General features: G+C 42.8%; 1 protein-coding gene across 6 annotated transcripts in view; it reads left to right on the forward strand.

The window, feature by feature from the left end:
- Adamtsl3 (ADAMTS like 3) overlaps positions 1 to 18195 on the forward strand; it is a 321817-nt gene that overhangs the window by 225922 nt on the left and 77700 nt on the right. For all 6 annotated transcript variants that reach the window (XM_013158894.2, XM_013158893.2, XM_013158895.2 and 3 more), the window contains exons 17-19: positions 1241 to 1370; positions 13112 to 13304; positions 13394 to 13573. In XM_013158894.2, coding sequence (XP_013014348.1) covers positions 1241 to 1370; positions 13112 to 13304; positions 13394 to 13573 — 503 coding nt within the window. The remainder of the gene's footprint in view (positions 1 to 1240; positions 1371 to 13111; positions 13305 to 13393; positions 13574 to 18195) is intronic.

An 18195-nucleotide genomic window follows, 5' to 3' on the forward strand; every position in this document is an offset into this window, starting at 1 on the left:
AGTCCACTGATTGGTTTAGCACTGGTTTAAGCAGTCCAGATAGAATATAAAAGGGACAGAAAGCAGCTGCTAAGGTCCCTTACTTGCTTTGTTACCTTCTACCTGCCATGAACTGATTCTCTTCTGTGATGCTCTTCTGCCATGCTACCTTGCGTTGGAGCCAGCCAACTACTGAACTGAAACCCCTACAAATTCTGAGCCAAATAAATCCCCTCCCCTTTAACTTTGGGTGTTGGGTATTTTGTCTCAGCAATGAGAGGAAAGTAATGAAGATATTGCTGTTAAAGTTTTATTAGTTTTTTCATCAAAAATTTGATTTCTACTTCATTCATTTCTGGTTTTCCAATAATCTGCTTTTTTTTTGGTTTCAGCAGACAAAGGATAATGGTTGAGAGTCCATGCTTTGGAGTCTCAGAGATCTATCTGACTTCAAAGGAGAAATGTGCCCATGATTATTCATATTTTAATAAGAAACCATCCCTGCTTTGGGAAATCTCAAAGATTTCACAAGGATTGCATTTTGAAATCTCAAGAGTGAAAAAGAAAGACCACTGAATCAGGGGACATGAAATCTATTTTTAGTTTGAATCTATTCATTTTTGCTATCTCATTTCTGTGTACACTTCAGTTTCCTTATTCTTAGATTAATAAAATGGAGTTAAGGATGTAATTCCAAACTCAGAAGATAATTGTGGGCTCAAATAATATGCCTGAAAGCACTTTGTGTACTTTCTCAGGGGGAGGTATCACTATTAATTTGGTAGCATTAGAAATACTAGTAACAGACAGCAGTAAACAGCTGTTCAAACCATAGTGAAAACTTTATGAAGTTACAGATCAGATGTAGCACATATGCCCTGATGTAGAGAAAATGTTATTCCCCGCAGGTGATAGGAAAATTCCTCCTAGGGAATCTGTCACAGATGACAGGAAGGAGAACCTTCAGGGTTCCTTTGAGGGATGCTCGGCTTTGAGTACGACGAGAAGGCAGAGAAGTCTGAGGCTGAGTGGGTGGTTGCGTATGCCCTGTGTGTCTCGAGTTGAGAAGGTTTCGGACAGAGCAACAGGAAGGATGTTCTCAGGTTCAGGAAGGAATGCTGGGACTCAGAGCGATGCTCTACGGCCCATAACAAAAGCAGAAGAGAATGGCCCAGGGGTGAGGGAAAGCGCTGGCCTATTTCCTTTCTTCCTGCAGCCAGTGATTTCTTGTTGCTTGCTGTGTTTTCTCTCCACATTTTAGGACGTCAGGAGACCATAGCAGTGTGCCTGCACATCCAGACCCAGCAGACGGTCAACAACAGCTTGTGCGACGCAGTGCACCGGCCCCCAGCAATGAGCCAGGCCTGTAACACAGAGCCCTGCCCGCCCAGGTATGTGGGTTGCAGCTCTGGGGTAACACCTTTCCATGCAGACAAACCTGAGAGTGCACAGAGACTGCAGGCTCACCCCCAGTGGAGTGGCGATCCTAGGTCACTGCTCCCTCTGCTCAGTCCTGCTCCCTGGGATCCTGGCAGAGAGGTTCGTGGCCAGCCCCAGTGAGCTGCAGTCCTCTTAGGCGACTTTCAATTGCATCAAACACAAATGAACATACAGTGGCCTGCTGCTGGAAAACGGTGAGGTCAGTGACTTTGTTCTCTTCTGTGTCCTGTTTCTCTCTCCAATGTCCCTTCAGACACTACAGGATCTGATGCTGAGTTAGCATTGGTCTGCTGTAAGTGCTTAGTCCAGACATGTTGAATGACTGAGTTACCACCTATTTGTTACACAGATCACACTTATGGATGTTATCTTTCCGGTTGACCTGTCCTGGATCTCCAATTGTGATGTGTACTGTAACACTGCAGCCCTCTTTTTCTTTTTGGTCTCACTAGTCTAAAAGACTGACCTTAAAAGTCAACTTCTTTGGTGTCTAGGTTCTTATAAGACTCCAGGGAACATTATCAGAAGGGAGTTAATGCCTCCCAGAGTTGCTGGGTCCTGGGTCTTGCTGGCTTTAGCAATTACAACGCATCATCACTGGCTTTCGCACGTAACCTCTTCAAGTGCAGCCTCCCGTCTTCTTCCTCCTGCACCCTTTACTTTCGTTACCTCAGCCACTCTGCTGTTCTAAGACTTAGTTGCCAAAATATTCCAAGCACGTTCCATCCCTCCGCTCTTTGCTGGAACCCCTTCCCTGCTTCCTGATAAATATATGGCGCCTCCGCCCAGGTTCCTGTGTTCACTAAGAGTGAGTATGTCTAGGACTTGCTGTGTTGAGGAAGGTTACTGTGTCCAAAATCAGCTCTGCTTCTGGAATTTTCCTGAACCTTCTGATGTTGCGTCTGAAATCTGTGATGTGGAAATTTCCCACACTGATGGCTAAGTGTGTTGAGGGTGGGGCAGAAGGTCAGGCTGAGTGGACAGTGCCCTCTGCACCTTGGAGGTGGGCGCCTTCGCTGAACTCCTGTTCTTTGACCTGCAGTGCACGGGGTGGTGTCCACCCCATGCTTCTGAGCATGATGGGATCCTGAAGCTGCTGTGCTAGGCTGAGACTCACGATGAACCCTGTATGCTCTTGTGGGTGAGGCAGGCCTGGAGCAGTGCGGGGGACCCCCGCCTCCATGCTGGCCCCAGGCTTGCAGTGTCCACAGGAGTCATACCAGAGTCTCACTGTGAAAGGCTGAGATCAGAGCTGTTAGGAGGACTCACCCGGAGTCCTGTTAAGTGTGTCCAGGTCTTTCTGGAGCAGAGAACAGCCACCATATTCACAGATGCACATCACCAAGAACCTCTCAGAAATGGACCGAGGATATGGCTCAACGTAGAGCACCTGCATGGGCAGGCCTTGGGTGCTGTCCCATCCTGTAAGCAAACAACAAAGAATTTGCGTTTGTGCTAAACATGTACTGACATTTTTTTCTTCTTGTTATTCCCTAACCTGCCACTGTTTACATAGTAGTTGCATTGTGTCAAGCACAATAGTACTCTAGAGATAATATAAATTATACCATTAGGGAGACTGAGGCAGGAAGATCACAAGTTTGAATTTTCCTGAGCAATTCAGTGAGACCCTGTCTCAAATTTTAAAAACAATAAAAATATAAAGGACTAGACATATAGTTTAGTGGCAGAGGACCCCTGGGTTCAACCACCCCCCCCCAGGGCCATGGTCAGAAGAAAGGAAGGAAAGAAAGAAGGGAGGATGGATGGAAGGGAGGGAGGGCGGAGACATAAAGGGAGGGGAAAGAAGGAAAGAAAGAAGACAGGAAGGGAAGGAGGGAGGAAGAAGGGAGGAAGGCTATTGCCATTTTATTTCACTATTTTATCTCAGGGACCTGAGTATTTGTGGGTTTTGGTGTCTGCTGGAACAGGGGCATTCTGGCCCCTCCCTGGCAGGTGCCAAGGGTGACTGTGTGTGACTGACGGCAGTGTTGAGCACCTGTCTGTATAGAACCACCTTTTATCTCTAGACCCCGGAGCTAAGTATAGAAACCCCAGCATTCTAAATCATGTACTTAGGTCCCTGGGGGCTTCTTTCCTTATTCTAATATTAGAACCACTGCTGGAGAATCTTGGGAAGAGCCCAAGGTTCTGCTTTCCTCCAGCTGTGAGGGAAGCAGGTGTGCTCTGTGAGGGACACAAGGGTGTGGCTGGTCATCTGTGGATCCCTGTGAGGCCTGGGGGGAGCCCTGGGGAGGAACTGGGGTGGTGTTGTGACACCCTCATCTTGGGGGAAGGGCTGCTGTGAGCCTGACTTGGTCCTGCCCAGATCTCTAGCTTCTGGCCCCACTGTGTGGCCACTGTTTCTTTCTGAGCCCCAGCCATGTCACCGCCCTCTTCAGCGATGGGCCCTTGGGCCTCCAGAATTGTGAGCTAACACAGATTTCTTCATTGTAAAGTTAGCCTACATTAGGCAAGCTGTTATAGTGATGGTGACACTGTCTAGGTAGGAAGCAAGGGGAATCAGGGAGAGAAACGCAGCTTCACCTGTGAATGGATTTTTCCAGGAAATTGGAATCATGAATTACGTTGTCTTATAACTCTTTTCCTTCCAATCAGAATTGGGATGGGGCAGGAGACAGATGTAAAACAGAAATCTAAATAAGTATGTAACCCAACTATAATACATGCTACAAGGAAAAATAAATTAGCACCTAAAGACCCAGAAAAATACAAGATCCTGAAACAGATTGATGGAGTAGAGTGGCATTAGCACATATGGTCAGAGAAAGTCTCTTTGAGGAGACGTATATGTTGAGCCTAGAAGAAAAATAGGAATCAGCCAGAAAGTCATGTTCTGAGCAGAAGGAGCTATGTGTGCAAAATCCCTGGTGGAGGAAGGGGACCGGTGTGTTCACGGACCAGGTGAAGAGGCAGAAAGTGAGATCAGTCACTGGGAAGTCCGGGGTGAGCTTTGGGCCTAACCCTGAGGCCCAGTGGGAAGCCGTGGGAGGGTTTCCCCAGGGCAAGGATAAATCAGAGTCTTAAATATTACCCCAACTCTGAAATGAGGACAACAAAGGGAAAATATGATAAGAACCATTAGATTTTTAAAAAAATTTTCCTTCAGGTGCCCAGTCCACCACTGTCCATCTAACTGTCCCCTTAGGAAAGGCTGTGCCTCCATGTGAAGCCACACTCTTTTCATTTCCTTTTAGTTACACGATGCTGAAAATAGTCTTCAGCAAAATGCTCTCTGTAGCCCTGACGACCGTGGCATTTCTGCTGCGTTTTGCAGAAAGGCTCAGGGTGTATAACGCTGCTTCCTGAACTGCGCCCACCGTGTGCTCCAGGGCTCTGCAGAGGTTGCTTCAAGTTTCCACAGCTCATCAATCCTGTGCTGTCAAAACCCATCAGCCCCTTGTGCTATAAAAAGTTTAAAACCATGGGAGTGGCTTGTACTCTATTAGGTACTGCATCATGCAAAGATTCGAACATTCTACCTTACATACTCACTTGTTAGTGAAAAGTAGCTGGTATTCTTAATTATAACCACGTATTCCTTAGGAAATATAGTAAGGAATAAATAATGGATAGATGCCATTGGTTCCATATATGAGAACTGAATTTTAGGATTTTACGTGGTCATTGACTTGCCCATGAGCACACAGGAAATAGATTGTACATGACAAAATCAAACTCAGACTTGGGGCATTTCTCGTAAGGTGACAAGTAGTCCTAACCTGGCCTTTGCTCAGTGGCAGAAGGGAATGTCCAGGTGCCCAGGCATGAGCTGCTGGTAGAGCTGGACTCCTGGTCCTGGCCTACCTCTCTTTTGGAAAGATGACTGTGATAGAAATGGTTTGAAATTTGCACAGATTTTAGATGGAGACCACAATTTGGTTAAGCATGGAATTCTTATCCCTGCTGACAGAGACATGTGAAAAGAAGAAAATACAACCCAGAATTTGGGGGTAGGTTTATGTCCAGACTTGGTTCTTATTCCAGGTCAACGTGAAGCTCGTCTTCCCTAGGGTCCTGGCCTGTTTCTAGCTCAGGCCATTGGCAAGTGAGGACACGGGCAGGAGGCCAGGTAACTAGGAAGGTGAGAAAGGACAGCAGGGGAGGTGGCTCAGATGCCAGATCAGCACTTCCAGGGATCAGCAGCAGCCCTGAGAATGTGGGTGACACTCCATGCTTTATTGTTGTGAGGGTGATGCTGTTGCCCTGTCCTTTGAGGGGGAAGGCAGAGGTAATGTGGCATTGTATTATCTTTTCAAAAAGAAAGAAATGCCTGAACTCAAGCAATTCACAAGTCATTCTCTGCTTACTTTAAAATGAGTGTGAAATTGGAAATCACTTTCAATATGAGATAAATAGCTTGACTTCATATTCTGCAAGATTAAACCCAAATCAAACACATCATGAGAATTGAATGTGTTTTCGAGCAGTAAGTGCTTCTTCTGGTTTGTAGTTCCCAGATCACAGTACCCGCAGTTCTTGACAGTTTACGTCTTGCTATTCTGCAAATCTACCTTATTCACTCTATGATCTGCCTTCCTGCAGATGATGTTTTATTTTGTCTTTTTCAATATTTCCTAAAGAAAAACTGCCTCTCTTGTTCCCTGCTCTCATCCATAAGCACAGGTATGACTACGAAAGTTGTCATCTTCCTCACTCAGTGAGTGACCAAGCAGCCCTCTCACAGAAAGCCCCCAGTGACTTCTTTGCCCATGGATTAAAATCCACATTCTTCAGATTACAAGATCTACGCATAAAAAGTGATCAAACATATGCATTATATTAACTAGCATTAATTTATTACTGGTTTTTAAAAATCCTGTCTTATTTCTGTCCTTCTGTTTTTGCTTTTTTAAAAATAAAATAATAAAATAAAACCCATATTCTTTACGTAGGCATATGGGTTCCTTTCCTGGGACTGCAGGACAAAATGCTACAAACCCAGTGGCCCAAAAAACAGAAATTTCCTGCCTCATAGAGTTGCAGACTAGATTTACAAAGTAAAGTGGTTCCCCCTGTCCTGGCCTCTGCCATTCCCAGGTATTTGAATGGCACATTCCCTGTGATTTCTTATTGTTTTCCCTCAATACTTCATCTCTGTGTCCAAATTTCCCCTTTTCCCAAGGATAGTGTTCAAATTGGGTTGGGCTCACATTCATGACCTCCTCATAACTTGAGCCTCTGCAAAGACTCTATTCTCACATGTGCTCACCGTCTCAGATACCAGGAGATATAAGGATACAGTTCTCCTTGTAACAGCATATACATGCCTTGGTGACCCTGAATCCTACTCTGGAACCACATCTTCTGCTACCACTACTGCCCACTGCCCGCACACCACACACACATGCACACTCACACATGCACACTTACATACTGTCATCCAGAGGAACCCACTCAGCTTCCCAGCTGGTCACTGGGACCCACGCTTATGCTCACTCATACCTCTTGGCCTCTGCCCATCCTGTGCTCCTGTGCCCATTTTGTCTCATGAAAGGGATTGTGGACTCATTCTTTCCTGTAAAATCCAAAAGAAAAAGAAATAGGATGCTAACCTGAGACACTTGTAGAAAACAACCCTTAATGGTCCACAAATAAGATGCTAGCCTGAGGCACTTGTAGAAAGGAACTCTTAACAGAATGAGTCAGGACACAGATTTAGATCCCCACTGCTGTCTCTTTGGGGTTTCAGGACAGCCCCTTAACTCTCTGGACCTAATTTATTTATCTGAATAATGAAGAAAAATGCTGAACTTTTTGATCACCAAGTGCTTGAAGCCTCAATCTTTAAATTTTTATTTTATGAACAAATAAAATTTCATATCTAAATAAGAGAATAGTACTTGTCACTCTGTGTATCATTATCTTCAAAGAAGTTACTCAGAGTAGAAGACATGAAACAAAAAGATCCTTACAAAAAAAAAAAAAGAAACAGATAACAAACACAAAACTTTCTTTTGCAGTGATTCACTTTTGGGTGTGTGTGGGGGGAGTTCAAGATGAGTTTTCACTCACAGGTTCACCCCTCCTGATCCTCTTGCTGTTGCCCTCACACCTTCCCCTGAGCACAAAGTGCTCCTCAGCCCACCTGGGGTCGCTTCCTCACCCCCCTGGTGTTCCCAGATGATCATGTCCCAGATGGGTACCTGGCATCCTGAGCAAGTATTATACCACCTATTGTTAATCCAGAAGAGGATCTGGATTTAATAAGAACAATTTCTGAATATATACCTTTTTCATATCCTCATAAAGTCAGAAAATCATTATGTAAAGCATCATAGGTGAGGGACCGTCTTCAGTGTGACATGGCCAGGGTATGTTTTAGGGCTGAGAATAATAGCCTTCGCTTGACCTGCCAGGATTGGGTTTACTGGCAGTGCCCTCTTTCCTTCGCCTACCAAAGCACAGCAAGACATTGCAGCAAGTCTGGAAGTGGTTTCTCATGACTGTTGAGGACAGGACACAGGTTCTCTCTGTCCTACCTCACTCTGCTTCAGCAAGAGGTGTCGCTCACCCTCTCCTTTGGCATCTTGTGACCCAGAGATTCCCAGCTGGGAACAGTATAGCAGATTATATGTCTTGGCCACTTTGCAAAATTAAGAGTCTGTTTATATGTGAAATGAAATACTAGGACTCATTTCAGAGTTGCAAATTTAATAAATTTTTTGAAGGTTTGAGTTACGTTGGAAAAAACCCAGGACAGACAAAGGTTGGATGCCAAAATAAAGGTAAGTTTACAAAAATGTTTTAGATTCTGGAAACCAGTGGTGTAGGAATAACAGGAACAAGGGATCGCATAATATTTTCCATACAAATATTTACTGACTCCAAGGGCAATAGCAGTAAAATCTCACCCCAGGGTGAAACTTACACTGAGATTGGGATGGATGGGCAGTGGATCTTTATTTACTCAAGGACAAATGCATTTGACGTATTAGCCTGGACTCTCCACAGTGGGGTGTTGTATGTTTATTTGCTCTTATGAGGTTACTCTTTCTGGTCTATCCTATAACTACTGTCTGTTTTTTATACAGTTTGCTTTTTCCCAGAGAGACCTAGAAGCTTGTAGAAACATGTAGAGTTATATAATGGTCTCCGTAGTCTGAAGACAGCCTTCTCAGACAGGAGTCCACAGAGCTAGAGAGGAAAGGGGACATGTAAGAGTAGTATATTTCTACATCAAATTTTTACTTGTCTTTTAAGTAATAATACAAAGTGTTTAGTTCATTACTACTCATTTCTTGAATAAAAATAGTTTCATCTCCACTCCCAGGAAGTCTGATTAATTCTTCTAGCTGTACTTCTTAAAAGATAAAGTCTTTTCCAAATAATGACTGTAATTTACATGTTTTGCTGAATTGTTTGAATATTGCAATAGAAGCCTTTTCCTAATTAAGTGTAATCAGATTGTTAAGGTATGATTAGAAAACTACTGTCAGTGACTTCTCTCGTGTTCATGGTTACTGGGATTTAGTTATAGTCCTTGTAGTGTAAATAGATGTTGTTCTTGTAGCTTCCCCTTTTGCTCCAGATGTAAATAACTGACAAATTCAGTATAAAAAGGATAAATTAAAATTATATGTGAAGGGAAAAGCCATGGAAACTGCCTCATGAACTACGACAGGAACGGAAGGGTAAAGTGACAAGAGGAATTGGATGGACCTGCACAAAGGCGTGCAGATGTGAGTCTAGTTCCTATGGACAGAAAATGGAAAAGGGGAGAAGAAGAGAGGGCGAGAGTATCCCACACACATTTTAAATAAGTTCCGAAATGAAATCTCATAGACAGGAAGAACCTATTACTAATAAAAATAGCCAACAGACTCAAAAGTTGGAAGAGGACTCGGTTCCAAATGAAATTAAAACCCAAAAACAATCTGAAAAACACTAAAAAGTAATTAGAATCTTTGGAGATATAAAAGAGTAGAAATTAGGAAATATAGATAGGTAGTGATGTTATAATAGATGAGTATTAAGAAATTAGAAAACAACAAAGTCAATGAAATAAAAGAGTAAGTTATAGACAGTTAAAGAAATGGGGCCAAGGATATAGCTCAGTGGCACAGCGCCTGCCTGCCTGCCTGGCATGAGGTCATGAGTTTGTTTCCCTGTACCAGAAAAAAAAAAAAAAGATGAAAAGAAAGAAAAACCTGACTTGAAGATGGTGCTAACAAGATCACACAAATGGCAGCCCAAAAGTGAGTGATTTGGGCAAAGAGAAGTAAGAAATATAGAAAAGATCATGTCAGAGAAGCAGGATATGAAATAAAATGCTAGCCAAAACTCGGGGAAATACAGAATAACTATTCCTACTGTGAAGATAAATAAGTAAAAACAAGACCCTGCATAGTTATGTGATGGTGAAACTGCAGAAAATCAAAGCTGACAAGAAAATCTTAAAATCTGCCAGATGTGAAACACAGATTAACTGTATATAATTTATCAACAACTGGAATTTACAGAAGACAAAGGAATTATATCTTTATAGAACTAAGGGAAAAACCATTATCTAGAGCTAAACTTGCTGAAATTTTATTTCAAATATGTGAATGTGCGGGTCCATGTCTAGCCATGTTAATGGACTAGATATTGTGAGACCCTTTGGCTGTAAACTTCTAAAACGCTGGATAATGTAAAACATACTCAAAATGCAAAACTAAGCTTTTGAGAAAGGAAGAGAAATCCTCAAACCAAAAGTAAGGTAAAGCATGGATCTGGAGTGGTGGCCCGGTGTCAAAGATTCTGCCTCCATGGACAGTTGCCAGCCTCAGCATCCGAAGCCTTTTGGCTTCACAGTTGGTGCCCGGAAAAAAAACAGGCAATCAGAAAAGTGTGAGCAATTCCAGAAAACCAAATATAGGGTGGCGATATCCATACAGAGACAGGGTCCACTTTAGTAAAAGGTAAATTACGAAAAACAAGCAACAACAAAGAACCCATCCCATGAAAAGAGACTGCAAGGAAAGTGATCTGGCTTGGATCTGACTGTCGAGAGAGGGAGGACATCAAAAAGCGTCCCCCAAAAGCCTCCAGGAGACTTTTACGTAGGGATAGACTTTATATTCACTCTGCCTTATCAAAAAAATAATTAACATTGGTCTAGAGAGATGTTGCGTGGGTCATGTGGGAAGGAGCTTGTCTTCAATTCAGATTTTTAAATTCCCGTAGAGACATCTGAGCATGAATGAACTAAAAATCAGAAAGACTCGTGGAGAAACAACGTGGGTGTCAGTGCGGTGACAAATGGTAGAATCAGATACACAGAGAATCGGATAATGGAATCTTCAGACGCAGACAGTCAAGTTAGTGTGTTTAAAGTCAAGAGATAAAACAAGAAATTAAAAATCTAAATGAGAAACAATAAACTAATAAAAATATCTGGAAGATTTTTTAAAAATCAAATATTAGGTTGAAACATATAGAACTTGCAATTTTATCACCAAAAATGGTTAAATATTGACAATGAATATGGCTCAACCTGTTCAGAATATTTAGAAGTTAAAATACGTAAATTTAAAAATTATGCATTAAACAAGTAAGTGGGAAGGGAGACCTAATGAAATTACCAACAAAGCACAGAGAGTAAATGAAATTTGTAAAATATGCACAAGCTAAGAGATGCAGAAGAAATATTGAAAAGGTTTATCAATGTCTTTCAATGAACTTAAAAAATAAAATATGTGTGTGAAAATAACAGATAAGATTTCAGAGTTAGCAAAAGTATTAATCATGTAATCAAAATAAATCTCAAGCGGGAAAAACAAAAACAAAGATACATCTAGATACAGTGTTTTAATGTTTTTTGTTTTTTAATCAGTACCAGGGATCGAACTCACAACTGCCTGCTTGCAAGGCAGGCACTTATGCTGCTGAGCTAAATCCCTGCCCCTAGATACACTGTTGTTAAACCTTGAACTCCAAAGACAAAATCTGAATTCATTTAGAATGTACACATAGTGAAACAATATCTCAGGGAATGAATAAGGATATGTTGTAATTGTTTCTCCTTACACAGGCAGAGTCAGCAAACTACAGTGTAATAATAATAATAACATGATTCTGTGAGGATTCACTAAGTTAATGTGTATCCTTGTTTCCCTAAAAGTAAGACCTAGCAAGAAAATAATCAGCCTTGAAAACCGAATTCCTCCCCTTAAAAGTTCCAAGTGAACTTTTGAATAGTGCCAAGCTGGGGACCAACCCTTTAATGTACAAATGTTAATATCCAAATGCCTTGGGGATATTCCACATTCAGACTATTACATATTGTGCTTTTCAGTCTTGTATGGTTATGTCTTCAGTATGAAATTTCCCTTCATGAATAAAAATTCTGCTTTTTGCTATGTTTTATCTTGAGCAACATTTTTAATTTTTGTTTTCCTCTAACTTACACAAATGAAAGTGTTTATTATAGGAAACTATAAATAAGAAACACCGAAAATCACCTTTAGATAAACTTTCATTTTTAAGAGAATTTTTTATGATAACGAATGCTAATTAAAGTGAAATCCAGAAAAAACACAATAAAGAAAACAAGAATCCTATCACTCAAAGATGATCACTGTTGAGATTTTTAAAGTAAAAGTATCCACTTGTTCTGCATACGTATATAAATGCATAAGTAATAGAATTATACTCTGTAAGCCATTTTATGCCTCTATCTTTTCTAGTAGAAATATACCATGAATATATTTTTAACTCAAAGCCATATGTCTGCCAAATCATATTAATGGCTGCTGCCATTTCTCTATATGAATCAGTGTCATTTACTTTGCCATTCACTGTTATGTATTTAATAACCTCCTTTCATTTCGTGAAATACTATTGTTTTCCTCTTATGAACTGTCCTGGGCCAGTGCCCTTTTATGTATGTCTTAAGCACTTTAAAATTGTTTCCTCATGATGTAGTTCTACAGTAACTAGTTAAGAATGCATGTTCACTGAGAATTAAACATCCATAAATTAAAACAATCGTAACATGTAATTTTTCACACATTCATGGGCAGAGGCTTTATTAGATTATATCCTTCAGTGTGCTGCTAGGATAGGACAATGGGCGTTCCCACACTTTGGTGGGGTGTCTATTGGGGGACTCTTCCTTGGAGATAATTTGGAAATATGGATCGAAAGCAGCTGCTTGGTTTTTCATTTTTCAGATATTATATGAGAAAACCTGATTTTTCCACGATCTTATTGGAAAGGAATCACATTTTTATATATATGTATATATATTGTAAATCCAGTGCTAACATAAAAGAATTTTCTTAGGGATACTCTGAATAATGAACCCTGGTGCCCTTACGATGTCCGTTTAAGTGTGTTTTTGAGCATTTAAAATGTCTTTTGACGCTTCTATAAATCATCATTGCCTTGGGACTCTGCTTAAAACCAAACCAAGATTTTATTTTTGATAGTTGGTGGAAGGGCAGGATGGGAAAAATATCTGTTGCTTTTCATTCTGGATCTGTTCAAATGGGTAAGATCTTTCAACAGCCTCTGACATTTCTTGCCTCTCAGCTCTATGTTTCTGTATTTTAATTGTGTCTGTTGCGAGAGATGCTGTGGCTGTGGCGTCCATACAGAGTCTACCATCTGGAGGTCCAAGAAGAACTTGGAACCTGATGGCTGCATGCTGTCACTGTTCACCTTTTCCTCTTGGGTCCTGGTGTAGGTGGCACGTGGGCTCCTGGGGGCCCTGCTCAGCTTCCTGCGGGGTTGGCATCCAGACCCGGGAAGTGCACTGCCTGCACCCAGAGGAGTCCCCTGCGCCTCCAGAGAAGTGTGGAGACGGAAAACCCCACGCCTTACAGGCATGCAACCAGTTCGACTGCCCTCCTGCCTGGCACATTGAAGAGTGGCAGCAGGTACAGTCACCATGCTTAGGTGGTGAGGGGCCTGCATGGTGCCACCAGGCAAGGGCCCGCTGTAGCCTCACCACCTCCTGTCTCCACAGTGTACCAGGACATGTGGCGGCGGCACTCAGAACCGAAGAGTCACCTGTCGGCAGCTGTTAACAGATGGCAGCTTTTTGAATCTCCCTGATGAACTGTGCCAAGGACCCCGGGCATCCTCTCACAAGTCCTGTGCCAGGACAGACTGTCCTCCACAGTTGGTGGCAGGAGACTGGTCCAAGGTAAGGGCTGCTGTGCTGCGCAGCTCCTGCCTTCTGCCCCTCGCCCGCTTTTCAGATTCTATGTCCTTGTGGGACAAGGCCAGGACCAGTGTGAGACGTGGGGTGCCAATCACAAGTGGTGCCGCGTGTGGACTGCGCACCCTTTCCAGGGCCAGGCAGAAAGATTCATTTGCCATTTTCATCCATATTATCTAAACTGTTTTGTTATCTTCCTTCCACTGTGATCTCTTCTTTTGGAACCACTGGCATCTCAGTATCTCGGGATGAACTCAAAAGTAGTTTGGTTGCTCTCCTCCTGTGTTTCTTTCCTGGGGAATCACCCATTAACCCCTCTTATTTCCACTTTCTGAACATCTTCTTTGTCTTCATTTCCTCTACAGTCTGTTGCTGCTCCTGTTCATTCTACCTTTCTTCATAAGCTTGGAATATTGCAATAAATAGACTTCCAGACTTTTGTTTGGGTCCTGGCAGGACTTGACCCAGTCTAGTAAGGATGTCTTATTTTTCAGGTGGGGAAAATTCAATTCCGTAGCTTAAATAAACTCCCTCAGATGGCAAAGTAGGAACTGAATCTATTCCTTGTGACTGTTTCACAGGTCCCTTCCTTTATGTGACACTGCTCATCTGATTTCCCTGCCTCTCTTATCACTGTCCCATCTCCAGACTGCTTGAAAAACCATGTTTCCCTAACTGTGCTAATCACACCAAATACTCAAGTCTCCCTGCTTGCAGAATCAAGCTCCCCAGAGTAGCTTACAGGGCTTTGAATTCATGGTGTTACTGCAGCTCTGTAGTCTTTCTCCAGGCCTTGACTCCAGGCTGAAGTTTTAGCACAAACTGCAATACAGATCATTCATATGAGTCATATTTGTCGCAATCTTGTACTGTCAGGTCACTGCCACCAGATGTCTGTCTTCTGGGAGTAGAGAGCCAATCTCGGCATCAGATATAACCTCAAGAAACTAGAACAGGCCATAACTAACACTCACAAATTTCCCTGAGCACTAGTTCAGGCCAACCACAGTCACACTTGCTCTCCTCATCTGGAAGCAGCTATTGTTTCTGCTTACATAGGGGAGGGAACAGAGGTCCATTCAGAGTAAGTAACTGAGCTAAAGGCAGAGCGAGGGCTCAAACTCAAGTCTGTGTGATGTAAGTTTATTGAAGAGTAGACATTTCAGTTTTTCAGGCAAGAGCAAAACTGTTTCAGCCAAAGCAACTTTCCTTCTGTAGAGCCCAGCTCTCCGGTCTGTAAGTTGGGTGTCCTTCTTCAGTGTACCTAACCTCTGAGCCCTCGTTTTCCTTTCAGTAAATGCTTTGGTTATTTTTAGGATAATATGAGATGTTTGATATGAAAACATCCAGAAGTGTAGGCCTTTTTCATTCCCCTTGAAGGAAAAGCCACATTTCTGGCCACAGATTGGGTTGACACTACTTCTATAAACATGTTCATAGATTTGTACTTCTCCTTTAACTGTCTAGCTCCATTAAGAGCTAATATCATAAAACTGTCTTAACTATTAAAAAATCTACATAAATGTTTCCCTAAACACTCATAAAATATCCAAGAAAAGCAACGAATCTTTCTCCTAGGATCTGCAGAGCAATAAAGGCCTCAGATCCCACCACCATAACCCACTCCCTCTGTTAAACTTGAAAGGATCTGGGGACAGGCCAGTGGCCAGGATTCTCCTAAGGTGCCACACTGGAGCTCAGTGGCATGAGGGACAAGATAACTGTCTTCTCTAGCTCTTGGGTCCTAAACTAAAAGGCACAGCTACTGCACAGGAGCCAACCTCCCTGATCTGGGACGAAGGAGAAGACAGTCCCATTAAGCTTTTCCAGAAAAGCTGCTTCATTTGATTTCCCCTTCTATTTTCTCATGGAACAATATCAGCCCCAAAGAAGAGACATTATTAGGAAATTCTTTTGGGACTGGATCAAATAGGAGGTCAAGACAAAGATTAGAGAGGAAGATCTCTAGTCTTGTGGACAGTATTTGTCTAGGCCAACCAACTCCGCCCCACTGAAAGGGAAGGAACATGATTCTGAAGAGAGAAGGCTTTTTCTCCTTGGGATACGTAGTGTGGGGGACCAGTCAGATAGACATCATGGGGGAGCTTGTAAGAAATGAAGAATCTCAAATTTCACCAAGAAGGAGAATCTGGGTGTTGGCACACACACTGAGCTTGAGAAGTATTTCTGTACTTGCCCCATGTGGGTTTGGATTACTCAGCCCTCCAGTGTGCCTGAGGAAGAAATGGCCCTGCGTGGTGACATCCTAGAGCAAGTACTGCACTGATTCAAGAGGGGCCAGACGTGGAAGGACAGGGTAAGAAGCCAGGCATCGACTCCCGAGTGCCCCAAGGAACTCCTAGAGCCACTGCTATGCTCTGAAATACCCACTGTCCGCCTCTTTTATTTCTACTACGGACAAAGAGATCTTCACAGTTCCATCATGTCTGGTGGAATAAACTTTACTCTGGGCTTTTAGAGTGGGAAGAGGAGATAACATTGCCGCTTTCCTCTCTGGCCGGTTCTCTGAGCCAGTAATGTGACCTGCAGTTGCTAGTTGTGTGTCGCTGATGTCCCAGCACCATGCACACACTGGCCTTTGTGTCTGTGATCCTGAATCTGAGGGCTCTCAGTTTCCTTCCTTCCTCTGTAAGCCTTTTACTCCCTAGAATGATGCAGCATTTCCCACCTTGAACTCACAGTGACCTTACTTTTTATTGTATTTCAATGCAGTGCTACTTCCTGAGCAAACCATATGGTCTTCCTATCTTTGCTGTAATATTTCTGAGGCCAAGAGGTCCTAGGGCCCTGCAGAACTCCAAGATTATAATAAATACACTCCCTTAAGTGTCTTTGCAAAGTCATAGAAAATGCAGAGTAGTGCTGAAGTGGCGAATTTTAGAAAAACTTAGGCCTTCTAACACAAGAGAGGAAAGTCATTTATTGGGAGGGATTTTCCTGGGAGAAACAAGAGAAGGGAATGAAAGTGGAGGTTACCTGCATGATCTGAGTTGGACCTGGGCAAAGTCGGTTCATCAAGACACAGAGTGAGTGCTCATATAACCAGGTGGTCTGTCAAGACTCCTGCACTCCAGACCAAGGCCACACCTCCAAGAAACCCAAGCCCGGAGGAACAGGAAATGCACACACATGTGAGGAAGGCAGAGCTAACCTCGGCCTGAGACACTGACAGCCATGTCTGGACTTGGGTCCATCCAGGCTTACGACCTGGTACGTAGCAGTTCAAGTTTCCTCCTGAGTTCAACTTTTCTCCTGTTAGTTGAAATTTCCATTCATTTCAGAGTTGCTTTGTTTTGGCAGTGACTTTGGCACTAAGTTGCCACCCTTCCCAAAAGCTTCCTGCCAAACTACTCTAGGTGCCATGGGATGGCTCATTTGGGGGCAGCCATCCATCTTGTGGTTCTGGATAAAGCTCTTCCATATGGGGTCTGGCCGCTACCCCTAGAAACGGAAGGGCTGAGGAGCCACACCAGAATTTCCATTCTTCATCATGCCAGGCCTGCTGGCCTACAGCTGGAACAGTCCCCACTCCCTGCATTGGCTGGATTCATGGTGTGTTGGAGCTTTGTCCATTCATTGGCTCATTAGTTTGCCTTGGTTCCTCAGATCTGGACCAAAGCTTTGTGTGGAAAGGAGCCTTCAGTTCTGATACAGCTTTCCAAGTTTTAAGAAAAAACCTTTGATTCATCAATGGCAGTCTTTCTCAATGGTGGATGTCTGTGACCATACCCCTCAAAGCCTGTTCTGTGCCCTCATTCTGAGGCTGGAGCCTTCTCCCCTTTATTTTCTGTGCTTTGATGGAGCTTTGGACTGTTTTGTCTACTTTCATCTTTCTCTTTTGTGATGTTTCTGGGTGTTTGGGTTTTTCTCTTACATACCTAACTGCATCTGGCCTGTTGATTTTTCTTTTTCTAACTTTTCGCAAAACTCACTATTTGAGCTTTGAATTTCCATTGCTTTACTTTCTTCTGTAGTTGAGGAAAGAGTCATCACTTCTCTAACTCTTACAGATGACACTTCATCTCTAGGAGCAGACTCATCCTCAGCATCTCATCCTCAGGTCTACATGCAGAACAAATACATTCCATTCCCATCATAGGAAAGCAGGGAACAACCTCTCCACCGAGCCCCAGCCCATTCCTCACTCTCTTCCCGTCTCTGTGGCAGGTACCCCACCTTGCAATAAAGCCTGACTTCTTCACTTCCTGTGTCCAATGGCTTATACCGTCCCACTCTTCAGTTCTTGAAATATTATCAATATTTTAAGTAAAGAAAGAAAGAATCTTTATAAATGAGAATTTTTACAAAGAACATGGGGTTCACATACATTTCCAAATATAGCATTGTAGTTTTCAAAAGATATACTAGTTTTGATTTATAGACATAGTCTTGTTTAGGGGCCAATTCATACCGGCTTGTGAGAGCCAATTATAAGTTTTCCCATCTTGTGCACAGTGACAGTGAATTGACAGCTTGAAGTCAGTCATGAAGGAAGTACTTACACCACAGAAATCGGTGGAGTGACCAGGGTTCTTTCCTTCAAGAACCTGGATACTGTCAAGGTTCTTGCACACTCTCTCTCATCC

This window comes from Cavia porcellus, unplaced genomic scaffold (assembly GCF_034190915.1).
Source record: "Cavia porcellus strain 051 isolate PalLab524CR breed Dunkin Hartley unplaced genomic scaffold, mCavPor4.1 scaffold_6, whole genome shotgun sequence".
NCBI classification, from domain to species: Eukaryota; Metazoa; Chordata; class Mammalia; order Rodentia; family Caviidae; genus Cavia; species Cavia porcellus.